The sequence below is a fragment of the Dendropsophus ebraccatus genome, chromosome 1, assembly GCF_027789765.1.
Source record: "Dendropsophus ebraccatus isolate aDenEbr1 chromosome 1, aDenEbr1.pat, whole genome shotgun sequence".
In the NCBI taxonomy this organism is placed as follows: Eukaryota; Metazoa; Chordata; class Amphibia; order Anura; family Hylidae; genus Dendropsophus; species Dendropsophus ebraccatus.
In genome coordinates, this window is record NC_091454.1 from 72,475,880 (window position 1) to 72,495,370 (window position 19,491).

Consider the following 19,491-nt stretch of genomic DNA (forward strand, 5'->3'; position numbering starts at 1 on the left):
CTGATGAGGGCAGATTGTCTCTACTGATCCATACTTTTGTTGTGGTGGCAAAACGCTGTCTTTTATCTAGATGGCTGGTTCAGGACATGCCCACTGTTGGACAGGTGATACAGCAGGTCAAGTATTATCTATATATGGAACAATTGGAAGCTGAGCCATCTAGGGAAAAGAGGGCCAGGCCCTTCTTTACAAAGTGGAAAAGGTTCATAATCTTTTTTCTAGACCCCACTGAACGCCAAAAGGTGGGCAGGCCCTTTCGCAAAACTAAATGGTATCTTATGGCAGATATTGCTGACACCCTTGGTGACCTACGCTTACCTGATTAGAGTGTTGGAGTAGTACAACTGGAGTGAGGGGGGGGTCCTCTGTCATGAGCTGGGGAAGGGGGGGAGGGAGGGGGGGGTTATATTGATTAGTTTATTTGACATATGTTGTGTATGTTGACAAAGTTGGAGACACCTTGTTTCTTCATATTTTTTAATTTTACTGTGTAAACTGGAAAATTTGAATAAAAATGATGTTTGCAAAAAAAAAAAAAAGTAGCACTTTTACAGGATGTCACATTTGCAGGTGGTATGGAATGACGGTCGGCTGTCCAGGCATGTGCAGCAGCATGTGTCCTCTCTGCATGTAGTATAGATCCGGCCACTAGAGGGGGAGCATAAGCACCTTCCCCTTCCCCGATTTTAAGAATCTCTGTAATAGGTTTTATTACGGTGCGTTCACACATACAGGATACGCAGCGGATTTCACACTGGGAGTTTGCAGCAAGATTTTCATTCCACTGCAGATATCTAACCCGGCCGATTTAACGCCACCACCACCCGTGGCCCCTGGCCCGGAGCATACATTACCTGCTTGGCGCCTCACACACAGCCGCAGAGCCGAGCAGGTAATGTATGCTCCGGGCCAGGGGCTGCGGTTGACAGGGGGTTAAAGGGTCCAGGTTACATATCCGAAGTGGAATGAAAATTCCGGTGTGGATATGTAACCCCATAGACCTTCACATGTACAGGATCCGCAGCGGATCTCGCAGCGTGAAATCCGCTGCGGATCCTGTACGTGTGAACGCACCCTTGGGGGAAAAAACTCTTTCTGTACTCAAAAAGCTTTTTTACACCCTCAACCCCCGCCCTCACTCCTTATCTGCTCATTAGCAGGCAAATCCGTTTACATTACAAAGTGAGCAAAGTGAACACGGGTTTGCTGAGTCAATTATAATCTGGGGGGCTGGGGGGGGGGCAAGGAAAATTAGTGAGCAGGGAGAGCAAGGAAGCAGATGTACAGTTTGGAGATTGTCTGGGCACATAAAACGCTGGATTCAGAGGTCAGAAACGTCCTGCTAAGATATGCTATTGCTGTTTTTACAAGAGCCTTTTGTACCTGTATTACCCAGCTACAGTGTTCCTGTACCTTCCGTCCTGGTTCCTGTGTTCCTGCTGTGGTGTTTTCATGTCCTGGTGTTCCTGCTGTCTGGCCCTGCACTCCCAGTTGGTTCCTGTATTCCTGCGTGCTCTCATCCTGAGTTTGACCCTCACCCAGCTACTCATCCCTGCACCAAGTTACCTGCATTGTGTGGCCTGCACCTGTATCTTTGTCCAGCATTTGTTACCTGCATCTAGTATTTAAAGGGAACCTGTCACCCCCCATGCCGGGGTGAAAGCCACCCGACCCCCTCTAGAGCCCCGGATACTTAAACCATCTCGCCAAGTCCCGCTCCTGGAGCCGGACCCGGGACAGAGATATCCTTGTCGGAAGCCCGGCGCGCGCTGCTTAGATGAGTCTGATGCCCATAGAGAATGAATGGAGGTGTCATTCTCTATGGGCGTCAGACTCATCTCCGCAGCCCGCGCTGGTCTTCCGACAAGGATATCTCTGTCCCGGGACCAGCTCCAGGAGTGGGACTTGGCAAGATGGGGTAAGTATCCGGGGCTCTAGCGGGGGGTCGGGCGGCCTTCACCCCAGCACCTGGCAACTTGGATGTTTACCACCCTTGCCATCTAGTCTGCTTGGGCCAGTTGCCACATGTTCCGTTTATCTCAAGAGGTAGTGACCTGGCGTGTCCTCCGGGAAAGTCTATCTCCACCATCACAAGTATCTTGTGAAGAACGAAGGAAATGCTTAGACAATGCCCTTAGGGATAGGCAGTCATGTGGCACCGTAAGCTCACGCCTGCTGATCCTGTGAGGCAGACCTACCAACATCAGAGCCTGATGGCTCACAAATGACTTGTAGCTTACTATGCACAAATTCTCACTAACACATACCAAAATCTTATGAGCACCTTTCTGAGAGTTAAACAGTCTGTTATAGTTTCAAAAGCCCTTATTGACAGAAAAGAGTTTAGAGTGTGATGTTTAGCTCATATATATGCACTAGCCAAGACTTGTTATAGTTTTAATAGATAGAAAGATAGATAGATAGATAGATAGATAGATAGATAGATAGATAGATAGATAGATATGAGCCTTTATTAGGCCTCCAGTTGCTAAGACATAGTTGCCAACAGTCCCAGTTTAGCTGGGATTGTCCCAATTATTAAGAGACAGTCCCTGCAAAATCATGTCCTGGATATGTCCCTGCACAAGTGCCAGTCGTCGGTTATCTGGGTGTAGTTGACAAGATTTCCCAGCTGCCCTGCACTGCGCAGTAGACTACGTAGACCTTTTCACTCTGGTAGCTTTTCCTACTGGGATCGATTCCTCTAGTAACAGGAGATCCCCCTGCACGTTTTTGAGTGGTTTTTGTGCCCTAGGCAGTGTATAGCCCCCACATACAGTATAGCTTCCTGGATGCCCCCACACAGTGTATAGCAGGGTCTCTAAACTTTTTACACAGAGGACCAGTTCACTGTCCCTAGAGCGATGGAGGGCCGGACTATATGCTGCTGCTATATCTGGTCCGCAGGAAGCCATTGCCGCTGGAGGATGACACTGTCTCTGCCCATGAGGAGAAGGTGGAGTGGAAGCTCATACTGCTCATCTGTCTCTGATCCAGAAGAGGAGCATTGGGGGTGGCTTAGGATGGTGGAGTTGTAGTTGTACCACAGCCACACAGGAGCATGCTGGGAGCTGTAGTTCTACCACAGCCACAGAATCATGCTAGGAGTTGTAGTTCTACCAGTCACCCAGGATCATGCCGGGAGTGGAACCTCTGTATTTTGTTGAGCAAACTCGTTACTATGTAAAAATGTAATGATCATGTGATGATCATATGATCATGTGTCAGTCCAGGTTCATCCTCGTGGATGCAGGTATTGTTAATCACCACTCACCCAAGGTGGTCAGAGCTCTCTCTAGTTGAGTGTCCAAGGGTCTGGATAGGCACCCTTCTCTTTAGTAGCCCACTGCCACTAAAGTCAAGTCCATTCTATATATCTACCATTGATAAGCTGTGATCAGGGCCACTGTGATCAGGGCAGATGGTCTATATGCTACTAGATGTAGCACACAGAGGTTCTATATACAATTGGGACAGCACAGAAGAGGTCTATTTACTACTGGGGGCAGCACACAAGGGGTCTATATACTACTGGGGGCAGCAAACAGGGGGTCTACATTAATGGGGCAGCACACAAGGGTTATATACTACTGGGGCAGCACACAAAGAGTATATACTACTGGGGGCAGCAAAAAAGGGGTATATACTACTGAGGGCAGCGCACAAGGGTATATACTACTGGGGGCAGCACATAGCGGTCTATACTACTGGGGGCAGCACACAGGGGTCTATACTACATTGGGGCTGCACAGAGGGGCCTGATACTATATGGGGACTGAACAAAGGGGTCTATATTATATAGGGACCTTACTACTACAGTATACTGGGGCACAGAGCAAATCTAATTATTAGGTAGGGGAACAGGGACACCTTAAAACTATGGGGCACAGAGGGGTGTAACTACTATGTAGGGGTACAGGGGACCTAACTACTTTATGTTTTGAAGCCTAAAATGTTTCTCTGGCAGATTCAGGAGACAGATTCACAGCCAGGAGAAGACTTCAAGGTAGCCCACGTTGGATGGAGAGAAAAAGGAAAAGTGAAAGAAGACTCTGATCATAGAAGACGCCACCTGTGAAGAACCGATTCTGATAACGCTGGGTTTGGGGAGGGGGCACCAACAAGGGAGAGGGGCCCACTCTTGAGGGATTTGCAACAGGGCCCACCAGTGTATTAAAACGGCCCTGGCTGTTACATATCTAAGGCAGTGATGGCTAACCTTGACACTCCAGCTGTTGCAAAACTACAATTCCCATCATGCCTGAACAACCAAAGATTTGGCTTTGGCTGCCCAGGTATGATGGGAATTGTAGTTTTGCAACAGCTGGAGTGTCAAGGTTAGCCATCACTGTACTAAGGTATATTCAAGTCTCAAGTATTATTTCAAGTCCCCGTCCAAGGGATCTCAGCACAAGTATTAACAACTGTACTGTTTGCACGGTATTGGAGAAAGAACTGTATTGCGTCTACGGCACTTAAGAATATCATCTCGCCCAGCTACATAACATCTAGCCCCAGGTTACTGCATTTATATAGGTCATGTTTGATGTTTTTTTTTAATGTAAATCTTTAGAAAGACATCACAGAAGCATTGTCATGTTTTAACACTCTGGGATTTATAATTTCTCCCACCAATACTGAGTGGTAAAATTTTTGATAACCTGATAACAGGAGCGTAGCTAATGTCTCTTGGGCCCTGGTGCAAGAGGTCAACTTGGGCCCCCCCCTTCCTTGATGCTATTGGTGTGTGTATATGTATATCTATATCTATATCTATATCAAGACCAATATTACCAATAATACCAGTATATAGGAAATATTATCACCATAAATATTACCGCCATACTGTTAGTAACCAAATCCTGTGTACTGAGACCAATATTGCCAATAATACCAGTATACAAGGGGCAAATATAACCACCACAACCACTACCATCTCCACCATATTGTTACTGACCAAATTCAGTATACTAAATCCTATAAAACACAGTACCAGATTTCAAGTAACAAATAATACCACCACATACTGACTAACACCACCACATACTGACTAACACCACCACTGCTACTGACTAATACCACCACATAGTGACTAACACCACCGCTGCTACTGAATAACATCCACTGTACACAGATCAATATCACCTCATACAGTCATATAGAGGTGGACACAGCTCTACACAAGTTCTGTACAACATATACATTACACTGCAGTTATATCAAGTGACTCACAGAGGAGGTCTTCTCTGATCGGAGTTCTTCCCTTTTCATTTTCTTCTCCCTCTGCCCTGGGCCATTATGAGAACTTCTCCGAGCCACGAATCCACAGAATCTGCCAGACAGACATATTATGCTCCTCACTTTGGCACCATCCTCATCTCTATACTAACTGCACATCTGTAATAGCTCTCATTTAGTGGGTAGGCTGACTCTATGTGACCCCCTTATAGTATATGCATCCCTCTGTGCATGCCCTATTGTATACACCCCCCTGTAGTCCCTCTTATAGATGGCCCCCCAATGTTTTCCCCTTATAGGTAGTCCCCCTGTGTTGTCCCTCTTATAGATGCCCCCCATGTTATCCCCCTTATAGATGCCCCCCATGTTATCCCCCTCATAAATGCCCCCATATTATCCCCCATATAAATGCCCCTCCATGTTAGCCCCCTTATAGATGGCCCCTGTTATGCCTCTTATAGATGCCCCCATGTTATCCCCATCATAGATGCCCCCTACAATATCCCCCTCATAGATGCCCCCCATGATATCCCCCTCATAGATGCCCTTCATGATATCCTCCTCATAGATGCCCCCCATATCCCCCTCATAGATGCCCCCAGTCTATGCAAAGCACATTAAATAAAAAAAAAAAAACACAACTCACCTGACAACTCACTCCCCCGTCGTGGCTCTTCTCTCCTGCAGTCCAGTCTGGCAGGCTGACGCGCGGCTCCCCGGCTATATTCGGTCGCATCCCTGGCAGCACAGGCAGCAGGGAGATCTGTGTGCATCGGGGCTGTTTCTTCCAGCACAGGGAGCGCGTGTTAGTGACGCTCCCTGTGCCAGAAGTACTTCCCTGGCGCATACAGAGCTCACTAGTGCAACTGCTGCCGGGGATGGGGCCGGATGGAGGCGGGGAGCAGCGGGTCAGCCGGGGGCCAAACTGGACTGCCTCTTGTGATCGATAGCTAAACAGTGCTTGCGGTCACAAGAGGGAGTGGGAGGGGGCAGTGCAGTGGCAAGGGGGGGCCTTGTGGGCCTCCCCTTGGTAGCGGCCCAGTCACAGCAGCGACTGCTGCGACCGCGGTAGCTACGCCACTGCCTGATACATTTGTGAGTGAACAAACAAGATGGTTTGCTTTACTGCAAAAATCTCCTTTGGTAAATGTTTTTGTGTTTGCACTAAAACTGTTTCAATAAAAGTGACTGATGAGTAAATGACTGGCCAGAGCAATTTTATTCTGATTAAATAAATATTTCACTGTGGATAAGAACTGCAATAAATCGTTCAATTAATTACTATGTAAAATGTCACTTACCAACTGGGGTATCTTCTGGTAACACTAGTACAATACTTCCTCCAATAACAGGTTTGTTGTTTGCAGCGACTGAAAAACAATATTACCTCTTAAGTTCTGGAGAAACAGAAGACCTAGGAAAACAAGTAGCCTAAATATTATCTACACACCAAACACTGAAGTGCACAAATGGAGGGCTAGGCTCACATTTGACAAGTGTCCTACCCAAGTCATGGCCATTTATTTCAATGGTCCAAATATTATCTACTAGTGAGTATATTCGATCTATTTCTCAGGGTATACTGGCAGATGGACATGTGTTTGAGTCCCACAGACTTATAGTACACACTAAGAATTGGACCAAACCCAGTCATTAGTAGACTACATTTGGCTCATTGAAATGAATAGCCACAACTCAATTACGCAGCAGTATACATTGGCATAACATTATGCTGACGTAGACAAAGCACATAGGCCCAGATTTATCAAAGGGTGTAAAATTTTGATTGGTGCAAACTGCCCACAGCAACCAATTACAGCTCAGCTTTCAGCTCTGGTGACATGAAAGCTGAGCTGTAATTGGTTGCTGTTGGCATTTTGCACCAGTCTAAATTTTACACCCTTTGATAAATCCCCCCCCCCCCCCATAGAGTATTTATGACATGCAAACATACCCTGCAGATACTAAAACAGCTGATCAGATTCCAAACTATAATACAAATAAAAGAGAAAAAAGTATTACCTTGGCCGCCACCATTTATTAGGAGGAAAGGGAGCAGGAAGAGGATCCAAATCATCGTTCCAGCATGAGTGTCCTATAATCAGAAAGCGTTTTATACGAGATCACAGAAAATTACTTTCTGTCATAGTCTGATGTATATTTACTCTACAATTAAATATTACTCGCTTCTCTTTTCCCTAAAACTACAGACCTAGTTAAAAATGTCATGCACATGGAGCAAATGTATACAAAAAGGCCCACATATATTAAGACTGGCACTATGCTCAAAAAAGATAGAGAAAAGGACACGGGCATTACTTAAAGAGCTGAAATTCACATTCCAAACTGCTGACATTGTTATGGCCCTATTCCACGGGCCGTCTAGAGGAGCAAACGAGCGCTCTCAGCGCTTGTTTGCTCCTCGTTCCCCGCTCGCTGCCGCCGCTATTCAACGCGGCTGCAGCGAGCGGGTGAGTGCGGGAGGGGCGGCAGGGAGCTGCGGGGGGGCTGCCTGGGGGATAGCTGATCGTCCTGGCAGCTCATAGGATATAGCAGTGTCTGCTGCCGATGCTCCTATTCAACAGAGCGACGGCAGAAGATCGTTGCTGTATCCAGGCCCGCTTCTGCCATGAGGCAGGCTGAGGCTTCCGCCTCAGGCGGCAGCTCTTGGGGTCCTGCAGGGGGCGGCAGAACCTTCCCTGACACCAGTGGCGTCTGCGTCTGGCATTTGCACTCCGGGGCTGGGTCCAGCTCCCCCCAGCTCAGCCCCTTTACAACCACATCCATTTAGCAGACGTGCCATGCGCAGGCACGTCTGTTACAGCACACTTCTGATGGCTGACGTCACTTTTCCGACGCACCTCAGAGGAGCCGGAAGGGGAAGGAGATGAGGGAAGCCAGGCCCCAGAAGAAGGAAGACACAGCTGAGGAGAAGAGTAAGTGTTCTTTAATTTATTATTGTGTCCACTTGGAGGCTGCACAGTGAGCGGGTGGGCAGGGGGGATGCTGCAGAGTGAGTGGCACTGGCGCCCCCCCCCCCCCCCCCCCCACCCAAGCACAGCATGGCCTAGCTCCGCTCACCCCTCCTGCCCCACAGAGACAGTGTCTCACTGTGGCCTCTCAGACCAGCACGATCCGTACCCCTCCTTCACCCCCTGCCTCTCTGCCTTACCTCACAGACAGGGTCTCAGTACGGCTGCAGCGTTTCCTGGACCCTGTGCTGGAGCGACCATGCCAGAGCCTGTCAGAGTACTTAACCCCTTCATGTACTGCAGTGTGTAAGTCACACAGACTTCACTTACAGGCTGCAGCACAAAGGGTTAAAGAGCTTCAGAGAATTAGAGGTCTGCTTCTTCACTTCTTGTACAGTGATAACCCCTGACCTCCGATCTCCAGCTGCCAGTAGGTAGAAAAATGTGCGGGCTCCGTGCAGAGGTCAGGGGTCACCAGTGCAGCGCAGTGAAGAAGACCTCTCCTTCTCTTATGCCCTTTAATTATATTTGTGCTGCAGCCTGTAAGTGAAGTTTTTGTCACTTACACCCTGCAGTACATAAGAGGTTCATACACTGGTTCTTTATAAAGTAGGAGGCTTATGTGGTTCTGCAGCAGCTGAGGTGTATGATGAGGTTCTGCAGCAGCTGAGGTGTATGATGAGGTTCTGCAGCAGCTGAGGTTTATGATGAGGTTCTGCAGCAGCTGAGGTGTATGATGAGGTTCTGCAGCAGCTGAGGTGTATGATGAGGTTCTGCAGCAGCTGAGGTGTATTATGAGGTTCTGCAGCAGCTGAGGTGTAGTATGAGGTTCTGCAGCAGCTGAGGTGTATTATGAGGTTCTGCAGCAGCTGAGGTGTATGATGAGGTTCTGCAGCAGCTGAGGTGTATGATGAGGTTCTGCAGCAGCTGAGGTTTATGATGAGGTTCTGCAGCAGCTGAGGTGTATGATGAGGTTCTGCAGCAGCTGAGGTGTATGATGAGGTTCTGCAGCAGCTGAGGTGTATTATGAGGTTCTGCAGCAGCTGAGGTGTAGTATGAGGTTCTGCAGCAGCTGAGGTGTATTATGAGGTTCTGCAGCAGCTGAGGTGTAGTATGAGGTTCTGCAGCAGCTGAGGTGTATTATGAGGTTCTGCAGAACATCATAATACACAATGAGAAAATAGTTGCTACACAATTTATTCTAGCATGGGGGGGGGCGCCATTTTAATTTTCGCCTCAGGCAGCAGAAAAGCTAGAATCGGCCCTGGCTGTATCAGTCGCTTGTTTTTCAACATGTTTAAAAACAAGCGACTGCAACGATCAGCCGACATGAACGATGTCGGCTGATCGTTGCACTCAATTCCACAGGACGATTATCGTCCATAGCGGCCGATAATTGTTCCGTGGAATAGGGCCTTTAGATAGATGCTAGAACAAGGAGACATATAGTACCTTTCATAAATTCAGCTGTGTTTCATAGAAGCTTGGTGAAGTGCAGCAAGCATAAATGTCTTCTCTCCCCTGCCAGCACTGACCCTGCTTGATTGAAATTCAGCTGGGAGCTGTGCCTCAAGCAGGGTTTAAGGCCCCGTTCCCACTGAGCAAAGGTAGCGGAATTCTGCGACGGAATTGTCCGCCACGGAATGCCGTTAGCCTCCCGCTCATAATGGGAGTCTATGGGAGGCGCGCGCTCCTGCTCTGTACGCGCTGAAGAATGAACATGTTCATTCTTCAGCGCGGACAGGGCAGGAGCGCGCGCCGTCATTTGGAGTCCAACTAATGGCCCTTATTTCATATATGACGGCTGTGATTGTAGTGGCTGTCACTATGAAATAATGGCCGTTAGTTGGACTCTTAAAGAACAACCATTAAACAGCCAAAAAAAGATTTAACCCAGCATCTTTTGGGGCAAAAGTGGTGCATTTTGAAAGCAGCAATAATATCAACAAAATAAAGGAGCGAGTGTGTAAAAGCAGTGACCCGTTTCTGCTGCTGAATGGCTAAGCAGGCCTGCAATGTCACATCCCAGGTCCCTTCTGATCACAAGGAAGCGGCGGGCTGTGAACGTCAGCATTGCAGCCAGGGAAGTATGTGGATGCTATTGTTTTCACCTACCCCCTTCGCGGGCATATAGAAAAATGTGACCTGCCCAGAATTCTCCTTTAATGTCACCTAAAGGGGTATTCCCATCTGGGGTAGTTATGTCCTATCCACAGTATGCACAAGACAGGGCATAGCTAAAAGATAACGGGGGTTTGATGACATTGGAACTTCATTAATTTTCTACAGAGCTGCCAAAGAGAGGCGAATGCAGCTTTTGGCTCTCTTCAACGGCTTCATAGAGAATTAATGGAGCTACAGCAAACACACACAGCCCACAGATATGGTCAGGAGGATTTTGGGGACCCTGTTCTCGAGATCACTGGGACATTGATGGGACCCATGTGATCTCTTAGTTAAGCCCTATGCTGTGCATTCTGTGAATTGGGCATTAGCACCTCAGATGAGAATACCCCTTAAATAATACCTAATTACACAATGTGTCACTTTTAAAAATCAAACTGCTGGGCACAGCTGAAAACACAAGCCACATTTACGAGACTTTTTATTTATTCCCTACATTGTTTTTGATTGTCAACAGTGTTATTTGGGGTGTTTTTGTCTGTGTCCAGATGTTAAACTCTATAAAAATGAGCTACCCACAGAATGTTATTTGCTGCAGTTTTTAGGCATTTTATTATGTAGCATTCACTATGTATAGCATTCTTGTGTTTTTCACATAAACATAACTAAAAAAAAAACATTGTAAAAATTCATGCCATTTACAAGAAAAACAAATAACGCAAGGGCTATGTTCCCACTTCGTAAAAAAAAGTACAACCGTCTTTCTGCATCATTTTAGCGCCAAATGACTTTCGTCTATCCTTATGATGGCTGCAAATAATGTTCATGAACATCATTTTGCGTAGTGGGAACAGAGGCAAAAATTGTGTGTGAAGGAGGCTTAAAATACTATAAACAGCTATGCATGGCACATTATATCCTGCAACATATGAGCTTTTACAATTCTGCTAATAATGTGTACAAAGTAGACATGCCTAGATTATTATACTGTAACACATGTGACACAAGTAAATATGACTATATGCCATTCATCAGAAAAAGAACAGAGAAAGTCATGCAAGGCATTTAGGAAAGTCAGTGAAAGGAGAAGTACTGGTCACTTACTGATCAGGACCCCTGCAGTGTGAATGCATGGGTCCCGATCACTTTCCCTGAAAGACAGAGGAAGAATACTTGTCTCTGTTCTGTTGGATCAACAATCTTCTCATAGAGTCTGCCTCAGGCAGTTTATTATGTAGCACTATATCAAAAGCTTTTAAGTGCCCCTTCAAGAAGCCTGTGGGGGCAGAGCAGAAAGCAAACCTACCACTGACTGGCTGACAGCCAACACTAGGCTTGATTTCTCATGAAGGGCAGGAACTAGTTATGCTCCTTTAGTGGACTATGATTTCTGCACTGCTTCCAGCAGGTATTACAAATCTCCTGGTAACATGTAGTTTTGAGTGCTAGAGCATGTGCTAGAGATGTTCATTTCTACTTATAGTGTGGGCAAAAAGCAGCAACTGCAAAATAGCCAGTGTTGCCCTACTTACAGTAACTGTTTAAATGCCACTGTCACCTTTGACAGTCAGGAGAAGTCAGACGAGGAAGTAAAAAATCATTATGGGCAGAAGGTGGGGGGGGAATAAAAAAATGTCACCGTCCCAGTACCCGCCCATAGCCGCATCTCAAATCTGGACCTCGCCGGCTGTCTTCTGAGCTTTCAGCAGGCTAAGTCACAACCCAGCTGACAAATGCCCCACTCAGCCAGTCAGTGTCTGGGGCGGGACACCACTGCAGTCACTGATTGGTTGAGTGAACTAAATCCCTACCATCTTTGACGTGGAACCCTGGACCGAGGAAAAGATGACAACCAGCGGAGCCCGGGAGCTCCGGGATGCTATGTGGGCACTGGGAGCGGTAAGCAAAGTGTCATTTTTATTTTCCCCCCACCCACTGCCCTAATGATTTTTTAGCCTCCCCCCTTCAGCCAGCCTTTTCCTTTAAACAGTTAAAGAGCTGGCATTGAAGATGACACTGTGCCAGCGTTTGATGGCAGCTGTCGTTTGTAGAATGCTCGGCTCCCAAGCCCACTCCATAAATCCTTCATGCTGCCATAAAAATGACATTTATTTAGATGTCAATGTCGAGGTACATGTCCCAATTAAGTGGAAAATTGTATCACTCATTTGGCAATTAATTTGTGTATTTTCAGGAGGAATAACAGGGGAGCAACAGAATACAAAGAGCTAGGAAACAATGCACCAGGATTGGTTTTTGCCCGGCAAATGTAAGCATTTCGGACTCTTAGGCTAGGTTTACCCTGGCGTTATTCTCTCTGCCATAGTTCCATTTAGCTGTTCCGTTTTTTAACAACATAAATGTAATCTGACGTATCCGTCCAAAGCCCCATTACTTTCTATGTATTTTTATTGTGCTCCGTTTGTCATAGTTGTACTCCCTTCACATGTATTCCGTCAGTGTTGCGCTTTTGTGAACGGAAAAAAAAATCCTGCATGCAGCTTTTTTTCCTCCATTTGAAAAAACGGAACACAAACGGAAAGGTGAACATTTTGCAATCAGTTTGCATCAGTCTGCTCATCAGTTTTTGCTTATCCATTCAATAGGGAAAAACGTTAGTGTGAACCCAGCCTTAATCTGTTAGCACAGATCAAGGTAACTGTAACTGCAAGTGCACAGCAGCTAATGGATGGCATAGGCACAGCTCTGGTAATAAACAGCTGGACTACTGTTGCAAAGGACCAAATTGTGGCTAGTTCCAATTCTGGATATTTAACTCCCTAGATGCTGTAGTCAATAGAGACTGCAGGTAGGTAGTTGACGAAAGGAGAGGGCTCCCTGGGTATACCATGCCCCTAACCTCCCAAAACAGCTTGACAACTGCCCTGTGTCTGCATTGTATGGAGGCCAGAGTCTGATTTTCTGATGTCAGGTATAAAACATTGCAGTGCAGAACTGTAATGAAATATATTATCACAGATCAAATGATCACATAGTCCCTTGATGCTTTTCAGATAATTAATCCTTAATCTTAGCCTTATGATTAAGGATTAATTATCCCAAATGTATCAGTAATTGATTTTTGAGTTCCATGGCTTGTTTATGCTTTTAGGCTGCGTTCACACTACGTATATTTCAGTCAGTATATGTATATTTCAGTCAGTATATTTCAGTCAGTATTGTGGTCCTCATATTGCAACCAAAACCAGGAGTGGATTAAAAACACAGAAAGGCTCTGTTCACGCAATGGTGAAATTGAGTGGATGGCCGCCATAAAACAGTAAATAACTGCCATTATTTCAATACAACAGCCGTTGTTTTAAAATAGCAGCACATATTTGCCATTAAATGACGGCCATCCACTCAATTTCAACATTGTGTGAACAGATCCTTTCTGTGTTTTTAATCCACTCCTGGTTTTGGTTGCAATACTGACTGAAATATACTGACTGAAATATGCGTAGTGTGAACACAGTATATTTCAGGCAGTATTTGGTCCTCATGTCAGGTCCTCATAGCAACCAAAACCAGGAGTGGATTAAAAACACAGAAAGGCTCTGTTCACACAATGTTGCAATTGAGTGGATGGCCGCCATATAACAGTAAATAACTGCCATTATTTCAATATAACAGCCGTTGTTTTAAAATAATAGCAAATATTTGCCATTAAATGGCGGCCATCCACTCAATTACAACATTGTGTGAACAGAGCCTTTCTGTGTTTTCAATCCACTACTGGTTTTGGTTGCAATGAGGACCTGATATGAGGACCAAATACTGCCTGAAATATACTGTGTGTGAACCCAGCCTTACTGTGCATTCCTATGTTTCTGTATGTAATTCCTTCTGATCAAATACAACTGTATTATTATGAAAAAAAAAACAAAAGGTACACATAATTATCACTGCATCGGTAACAAGGTAAGCTATAAAACTACCGTGTTATATAACCCACATAGAGAACATTAAAAAAAAGTTACTGCTTTTCGTCAATCCCATCTCCCAAAAACTAAATAAGAAGTGATCAAAATAGTGCCAATGAAAATGTCAACTCATCTCACAAAAAAACAAGAACTCATACAACTTTGTCAATAAAAAGATATAGTCCTCAGAATGAGAACAATATTTAAAAATGATTTTTAATAGCGGTAGCAAAACATAAACACACTATATGAATTTGGTATTGCCATTATTAGACTGGACCGCAAAATAAAGTAATTGCGTCATTTATACCACATGCAGACCACAATAAAAACATAGGCTCCCTAACACAACCGTATCTGTTATGGATCCATTGTTACGGACATTATATAGGATAAATATAAATATAACATAAATATAGGACATCCAAGCTTGAAAAATATTTTTTTAAAATTAAAATTTTTTAAATAAGGCTGGATTCACACTGTGTTTTTGCTGTACATTTTTTCACCCATTTTATGCAAAAAACAGATGAAAAACGGATGTATGTGTGCATCTGTATTGATCCATTTTTCCATTCATTTCCATTATAAAAATAAACGTATCAAAACACTTAAACTTTTCACTGTTGATTGCCCCCTTCTAGCTTTGTATGTTTGTGATAAAAAAAAATCAAATAAAGAATGTTTAAAAAAAAAACTTTTTGAAACACGATCAACCAGCTTTGTTTTTTTTACTTAAAAGGGATGAAAAAAAGGGACTGTAAAAACACAGTGTTTACCCAGCCTATATTTTTTATTACCAGCATTTAGGATACCATAGAAACATTTCTACTTATGATAGGAGGTTTCTCCAACCATAACATTTATTCTCTAGAACACCATCTGAATCTTTTACAATAGGCTTCCCTATAAGACTTAAAAATACTAGAAAAATATATTGTACAAATAGTAGAAATTAAGGAGATCATCAGAAATGCTTGCAGGGAAAAAAAACACAATGAAAACACTTAAAATTTGTGAGTAGGAAGAAGGCCATAGATTAAAATACCACATGCATTGGATCCAATTGGAAGAAAAGCCGAAAAGAAGAACAAATAATTCACATTTTCCTGGGATTCGAAGAGCAACATCAAAATCATTCTCAAATACCACATTTATGATTTTAGCTTTGACAATTCAAATTTCCCCAAAAAAAGTTTCTAACCTGTAACTGTGAGACAGCTGTTTCTTTTTCCTGGTGCCGGAGCAAGTAATAACAATGTCAGGACCTTTGTATCCTTTGCTCACTCCATCTCATCTTGCATACATCAATCATTAACTGTAGATAATGAACAAGAATAATTACCATCTCCACCCACTTAAAGAAAGCAGCTTGGGCTCTATAACCAGACAAGTCAGAGAACTTCCTCTATCTAAAGTAATTATAACACCACTCATTTCACTCTCATGTGGCAGCAGATGATAACTAAACAGTGTATTATACTATATACTCATAAATATATAAAATAAAGCCAAACACAGCAACAGACTTGCCCTTTGGGCTTGGCCACTGACCAATGGATATCTCCATGAGGGCAAACAATCACATTTGGACCCAGCAGCTCTTAATTATAACTGCATCCTCTGCAGAGAACACAGCCAGTCAGAGTAGGGACAGGAAGCTGTGCGTTTTAGTTTTTTAGGTGGCCTAACTACAGTGTGGGGGCACAGTGTAGGTGTCTAAATACAGTGTGGGGCACAGTGTGGTGGCCTTACTACAGTATGGGAGCAGAGTGCGGGAACATATATGCCTATTTTGATGCATCCTATGATTTTATTAGCTTTGGCAACTGCTGCCTGGTACTGGTCATAAATTTAAGTTTACTGTAAACAAATGCTGAATATCTTTGTAATATTAAAGGATAAGTCCGGTGAAACATAAAGTGTTTTTTCCCTGCACTTACTACTGCATCAAGGCTTCACTTCCTGGATAAAATGGTGATGTCACGACCCAACTCCCAGAGCTGTGCGGGCTGTGGCTGCTGGAGAGGATGATGGCAGGGGGACACTGAGGGACACAGGGCACTGGAGGGACACTGACCATCCCTCTACCATCATCCTCTCCAGCAGCCACAGCCCGCACAGCTCTGGGAGTCGGGTCGTGACATCAAGACATCGTGGCGGCAGAACTACCACCATAGCAGCCGTAGTGGTTGCTAAGGGGCCCTGCGCCCTATGCATGAGATCTCTCCCCGGTTAACCATGCAGGACTTTAGTTCTGCCACTAGTTAACCGGGGAGAAACTGTCCTCCTGTGATTTCGGGACGGGCCCACACCTTCCCTTATGGGGCCCGGCCCAGCATCTTACAGTTGTAGGCTCCTGCTGGTGCTTCCTGCTTCCTCCAGAAAGCACTGTTACACAGGACGCCGCCGACACCGCTGCCACACTCTCTCCTACCCCACGTAATGGACGCAGGTCCCCTCTGCTCTGCCGTACACTTACGGGGGGCGGAGTCATAGTTCGGGGGGGGGGCAAAGTCATAGTCCGGGGGCAGAGTCATAGTCTGGGGTGGAGTCATAGTCCCGGGGAAGTGTCACACCATTATTGAGGAGGATGGATGGGAGCACCGACTTGAGCTGGGCCACAGATTGATTATTGACTGCTTTGTGCAGCAGCCAGGTTAGGCTAACTTCTCCTATAAGTTGGTGGTGAAGCTCAGGGCTAACTAAGGGGTGCTAATAATATGCAGGTCACACTGTGTGTGTGTGTGTGTGTGTGTGTGTGGTGGAGGCAAAGTCATAATATGCAGGCCACATTGTGTTTGTGTGTGGTGGAGGCTAAGTCATAATATGCATGCCCCACTATGTGTGCGTGTATGTGGTGGTGGTGGGGGCTAAATCATAATATGCAGGCCACACTGTGTGTGTGTGTGTGTGTGTGTATGGGGGGGGGGGGGGCGCTAAATCATAATATGCAGGCCACACTGTGTGTGTGTGTGTGGGGGGGGGGGGGGCTAAATCATAATATGCAGGCCATATGTGTGTGTGTATGGGGGGGATCATTCATAATATGCAGGCCACACTGTGGTTGTGTGTGTGTGGTGGTGGTGGGGGCTAAATCATAATATGCAGGCCACACTGCATGTGTATGGGGGGGCTAATTAATAATATGCAGGCCACACTGTGTTTGTGTGTGTTTGGGGGGGGGGGGGGGGAGGCTGGGGGCTAGATCATAATATACAGGCCAAACGGTGTGTGTTTGTGTATAGGGGTGGGGCTAATTCATAATATGCAGGCCACACTGTGTTTGTGTGTGTTTGGGGGGGGGGGAGGCTGGGGGCTAGATCATAATATACAGGCCAAACGGTGTGTGTTTGTGTATAGGGGTGGGGCTAATTCATAATATGCAGGCCACACTGTGTTTGGGGGGGAGGCTGGGGGCTAAATCATAATATACAGGTCAAACTGTGTGTGTTTGTGTATAGGGGTGGGGCTAATTCATAATATGCAGGCCACACTGTGTTTGTGTGTGTTTGGGGGGGGGGGGAGGCTGGGGGCTAAATCATAATATACAGGCCAAACTGTGTGTGTTTGTGTATGGGGTGGGGCTAATTCATAATATGCAGGCCACACTGTGTGTGTATGGGGGGTGGGGGCTAAATCATAATATGCAGGCCACACTGCATATTATTGCTGCTTATTACTACCTCTTCATCATCCTCCTGCCTCTCTATCATTATACTACTATCCCCTTCATCCTCCTGCCCATCCATCATCATAGTACTACCCCCTTCATCCTCCTGCCCTTCAATCATAGTACTACCCCTCTCATCCTCCTGCCCCTCCATCATTCTACTACTTTCCCCTTCATCCTCCTCCTGTCCCTTCATCATCATACCAGTACACTCTTCAGCATCCTCTTGTCTCTTCATCTGTATTTAAAACAAAAAAAAAAAAAAAAACTATACTTACCTCAGCAGTATGGTTCCTCTAGTCCCCCAGGGACTCCTCTCCCTGTTCTGCATGAGCAACATTACTTACACTGTGTGTGTTGTGGGGGCTAAATCATAATATGGCGGCCACAATGTGTGTGTGTATTGGGGGGGGGGCTAAATCATAATATTCAGGCCACAATGTGTGTGTATGGGGAGGGGGGCTAAATCATAATATCAGGCCACACTGTGTGTGTATGGGGGGGGTGCTAAATCATAATATTCAGACCACACTGTGTGTCACCAGACGACCCTGGGCATAACTGTACGTCCTGGGTGTTTATCCCGCTATGAAGCACGCTTCGGAGTGGAGCGCGCTTCATAGCAGGTGGGGGCCGGCTGCAGTGAGTAGTCGGGCCCTCACCGTTAATGACAGGCTGCAGCGATCGCGCTGCAGCCTGCCATAAACCCTTTAAACCCCTTAAACCGATCAAGTGTAAGTGACAGGTGCATAAACTCCTTAAAGGGGTAGTGCGGTGATAAACAATTATTCACAAAATAACACACATTACAAAGTTATACAACTTTGTAATGTATGTTATGTATGTGAATGGCCCCCTTCCCCGTGTTTCTCCCCACCCACGCTAGACCCGGAAGTGTGGTGCATTATACTCACCTCATCTCTTGTTGACCCCCGTCCGCCATTACTTACATGTTATGTAAGTAAATGACCCCCTTTCCCCGTGTTCCCCCAACCCCGGAAGTGTTGGTGCATTATACTTACGTGTTCGCTGACGACCCCGGCCGCCATCTTGTGTCGACGACTTCATCTTCGGAGCCGAACCCCTCCAGCCGTCCCTCATGCCGGCACCCCCCTGCCGCTCTCAGCTGATGACGCGGCAGAGGGGGGGTCGGCATGAGGGACGGCTGGAGCAGTTCGGCCATCCTCCTGAAGATGATGTCGTCGACACAAGATGGCAGCCAGGGTCAACAGCGACAAGTATAATGCACCAACACTTCCGGGGTGGGGGAAACACGGGAAAGGGGACTATTCACTTACATAACACACATTACAAAGTTGTATAACTTTGTAATGTGTGTTATTTAGTGAATTAAAGTTAAAGCAGCACTACCCCTTTCATAAAGATTTTTATACTAGGCGTTGTGATGCTCTGGAAGCGGATAGCGTTGCCGAGAAATCCCTGCTTCCTTTCTTCACAATCATTATGCTAATGAGCAGAGATTAGTCTGATATCCATAGGAAATCACTGATCAGTGATTCCATGGCATCACCAGACCTGAGAGGGTAAGTATAAAATTTTT

At 45.7% G+C, this 19,491-nt stretch overlaps 1 protein-coding gene across 1 annotated transcript in view; it reads right to left on the minus strand.

Moving 5' to 3' along the window:
- CDHR2 (cadherin related family member 2) overlaps window positions 1-15,563 on the minus strand; it is an 80,817-nt gene extending 65,254 nt beyond the window's left edge. Inside the window, exons 1-3 of the mRNA XM_069972752.1 lie at window positions 15,462-15,563; window positions 7,261-7,333; window positions 6,540-6,608 (exon numbers count right to left, since the gene is read on the minus strand). Coding sequence (XP_069828853.1) covers window positions 6,540-6,608; window positions 7,261-7,315 — 124 coding nt within the window. The 5' untranslated portion in view covers window positions 7,316-7,333; window positions 15,462-15,563. The remainder of the gene's footprint in view (window positions 1-6,539; window positions 6,609-7,260; window positions 7,334-15,461) is intronic.
- Between the last annotated feature and the right edge of the window lie 3,928 nt (window positions 15,564-19,491).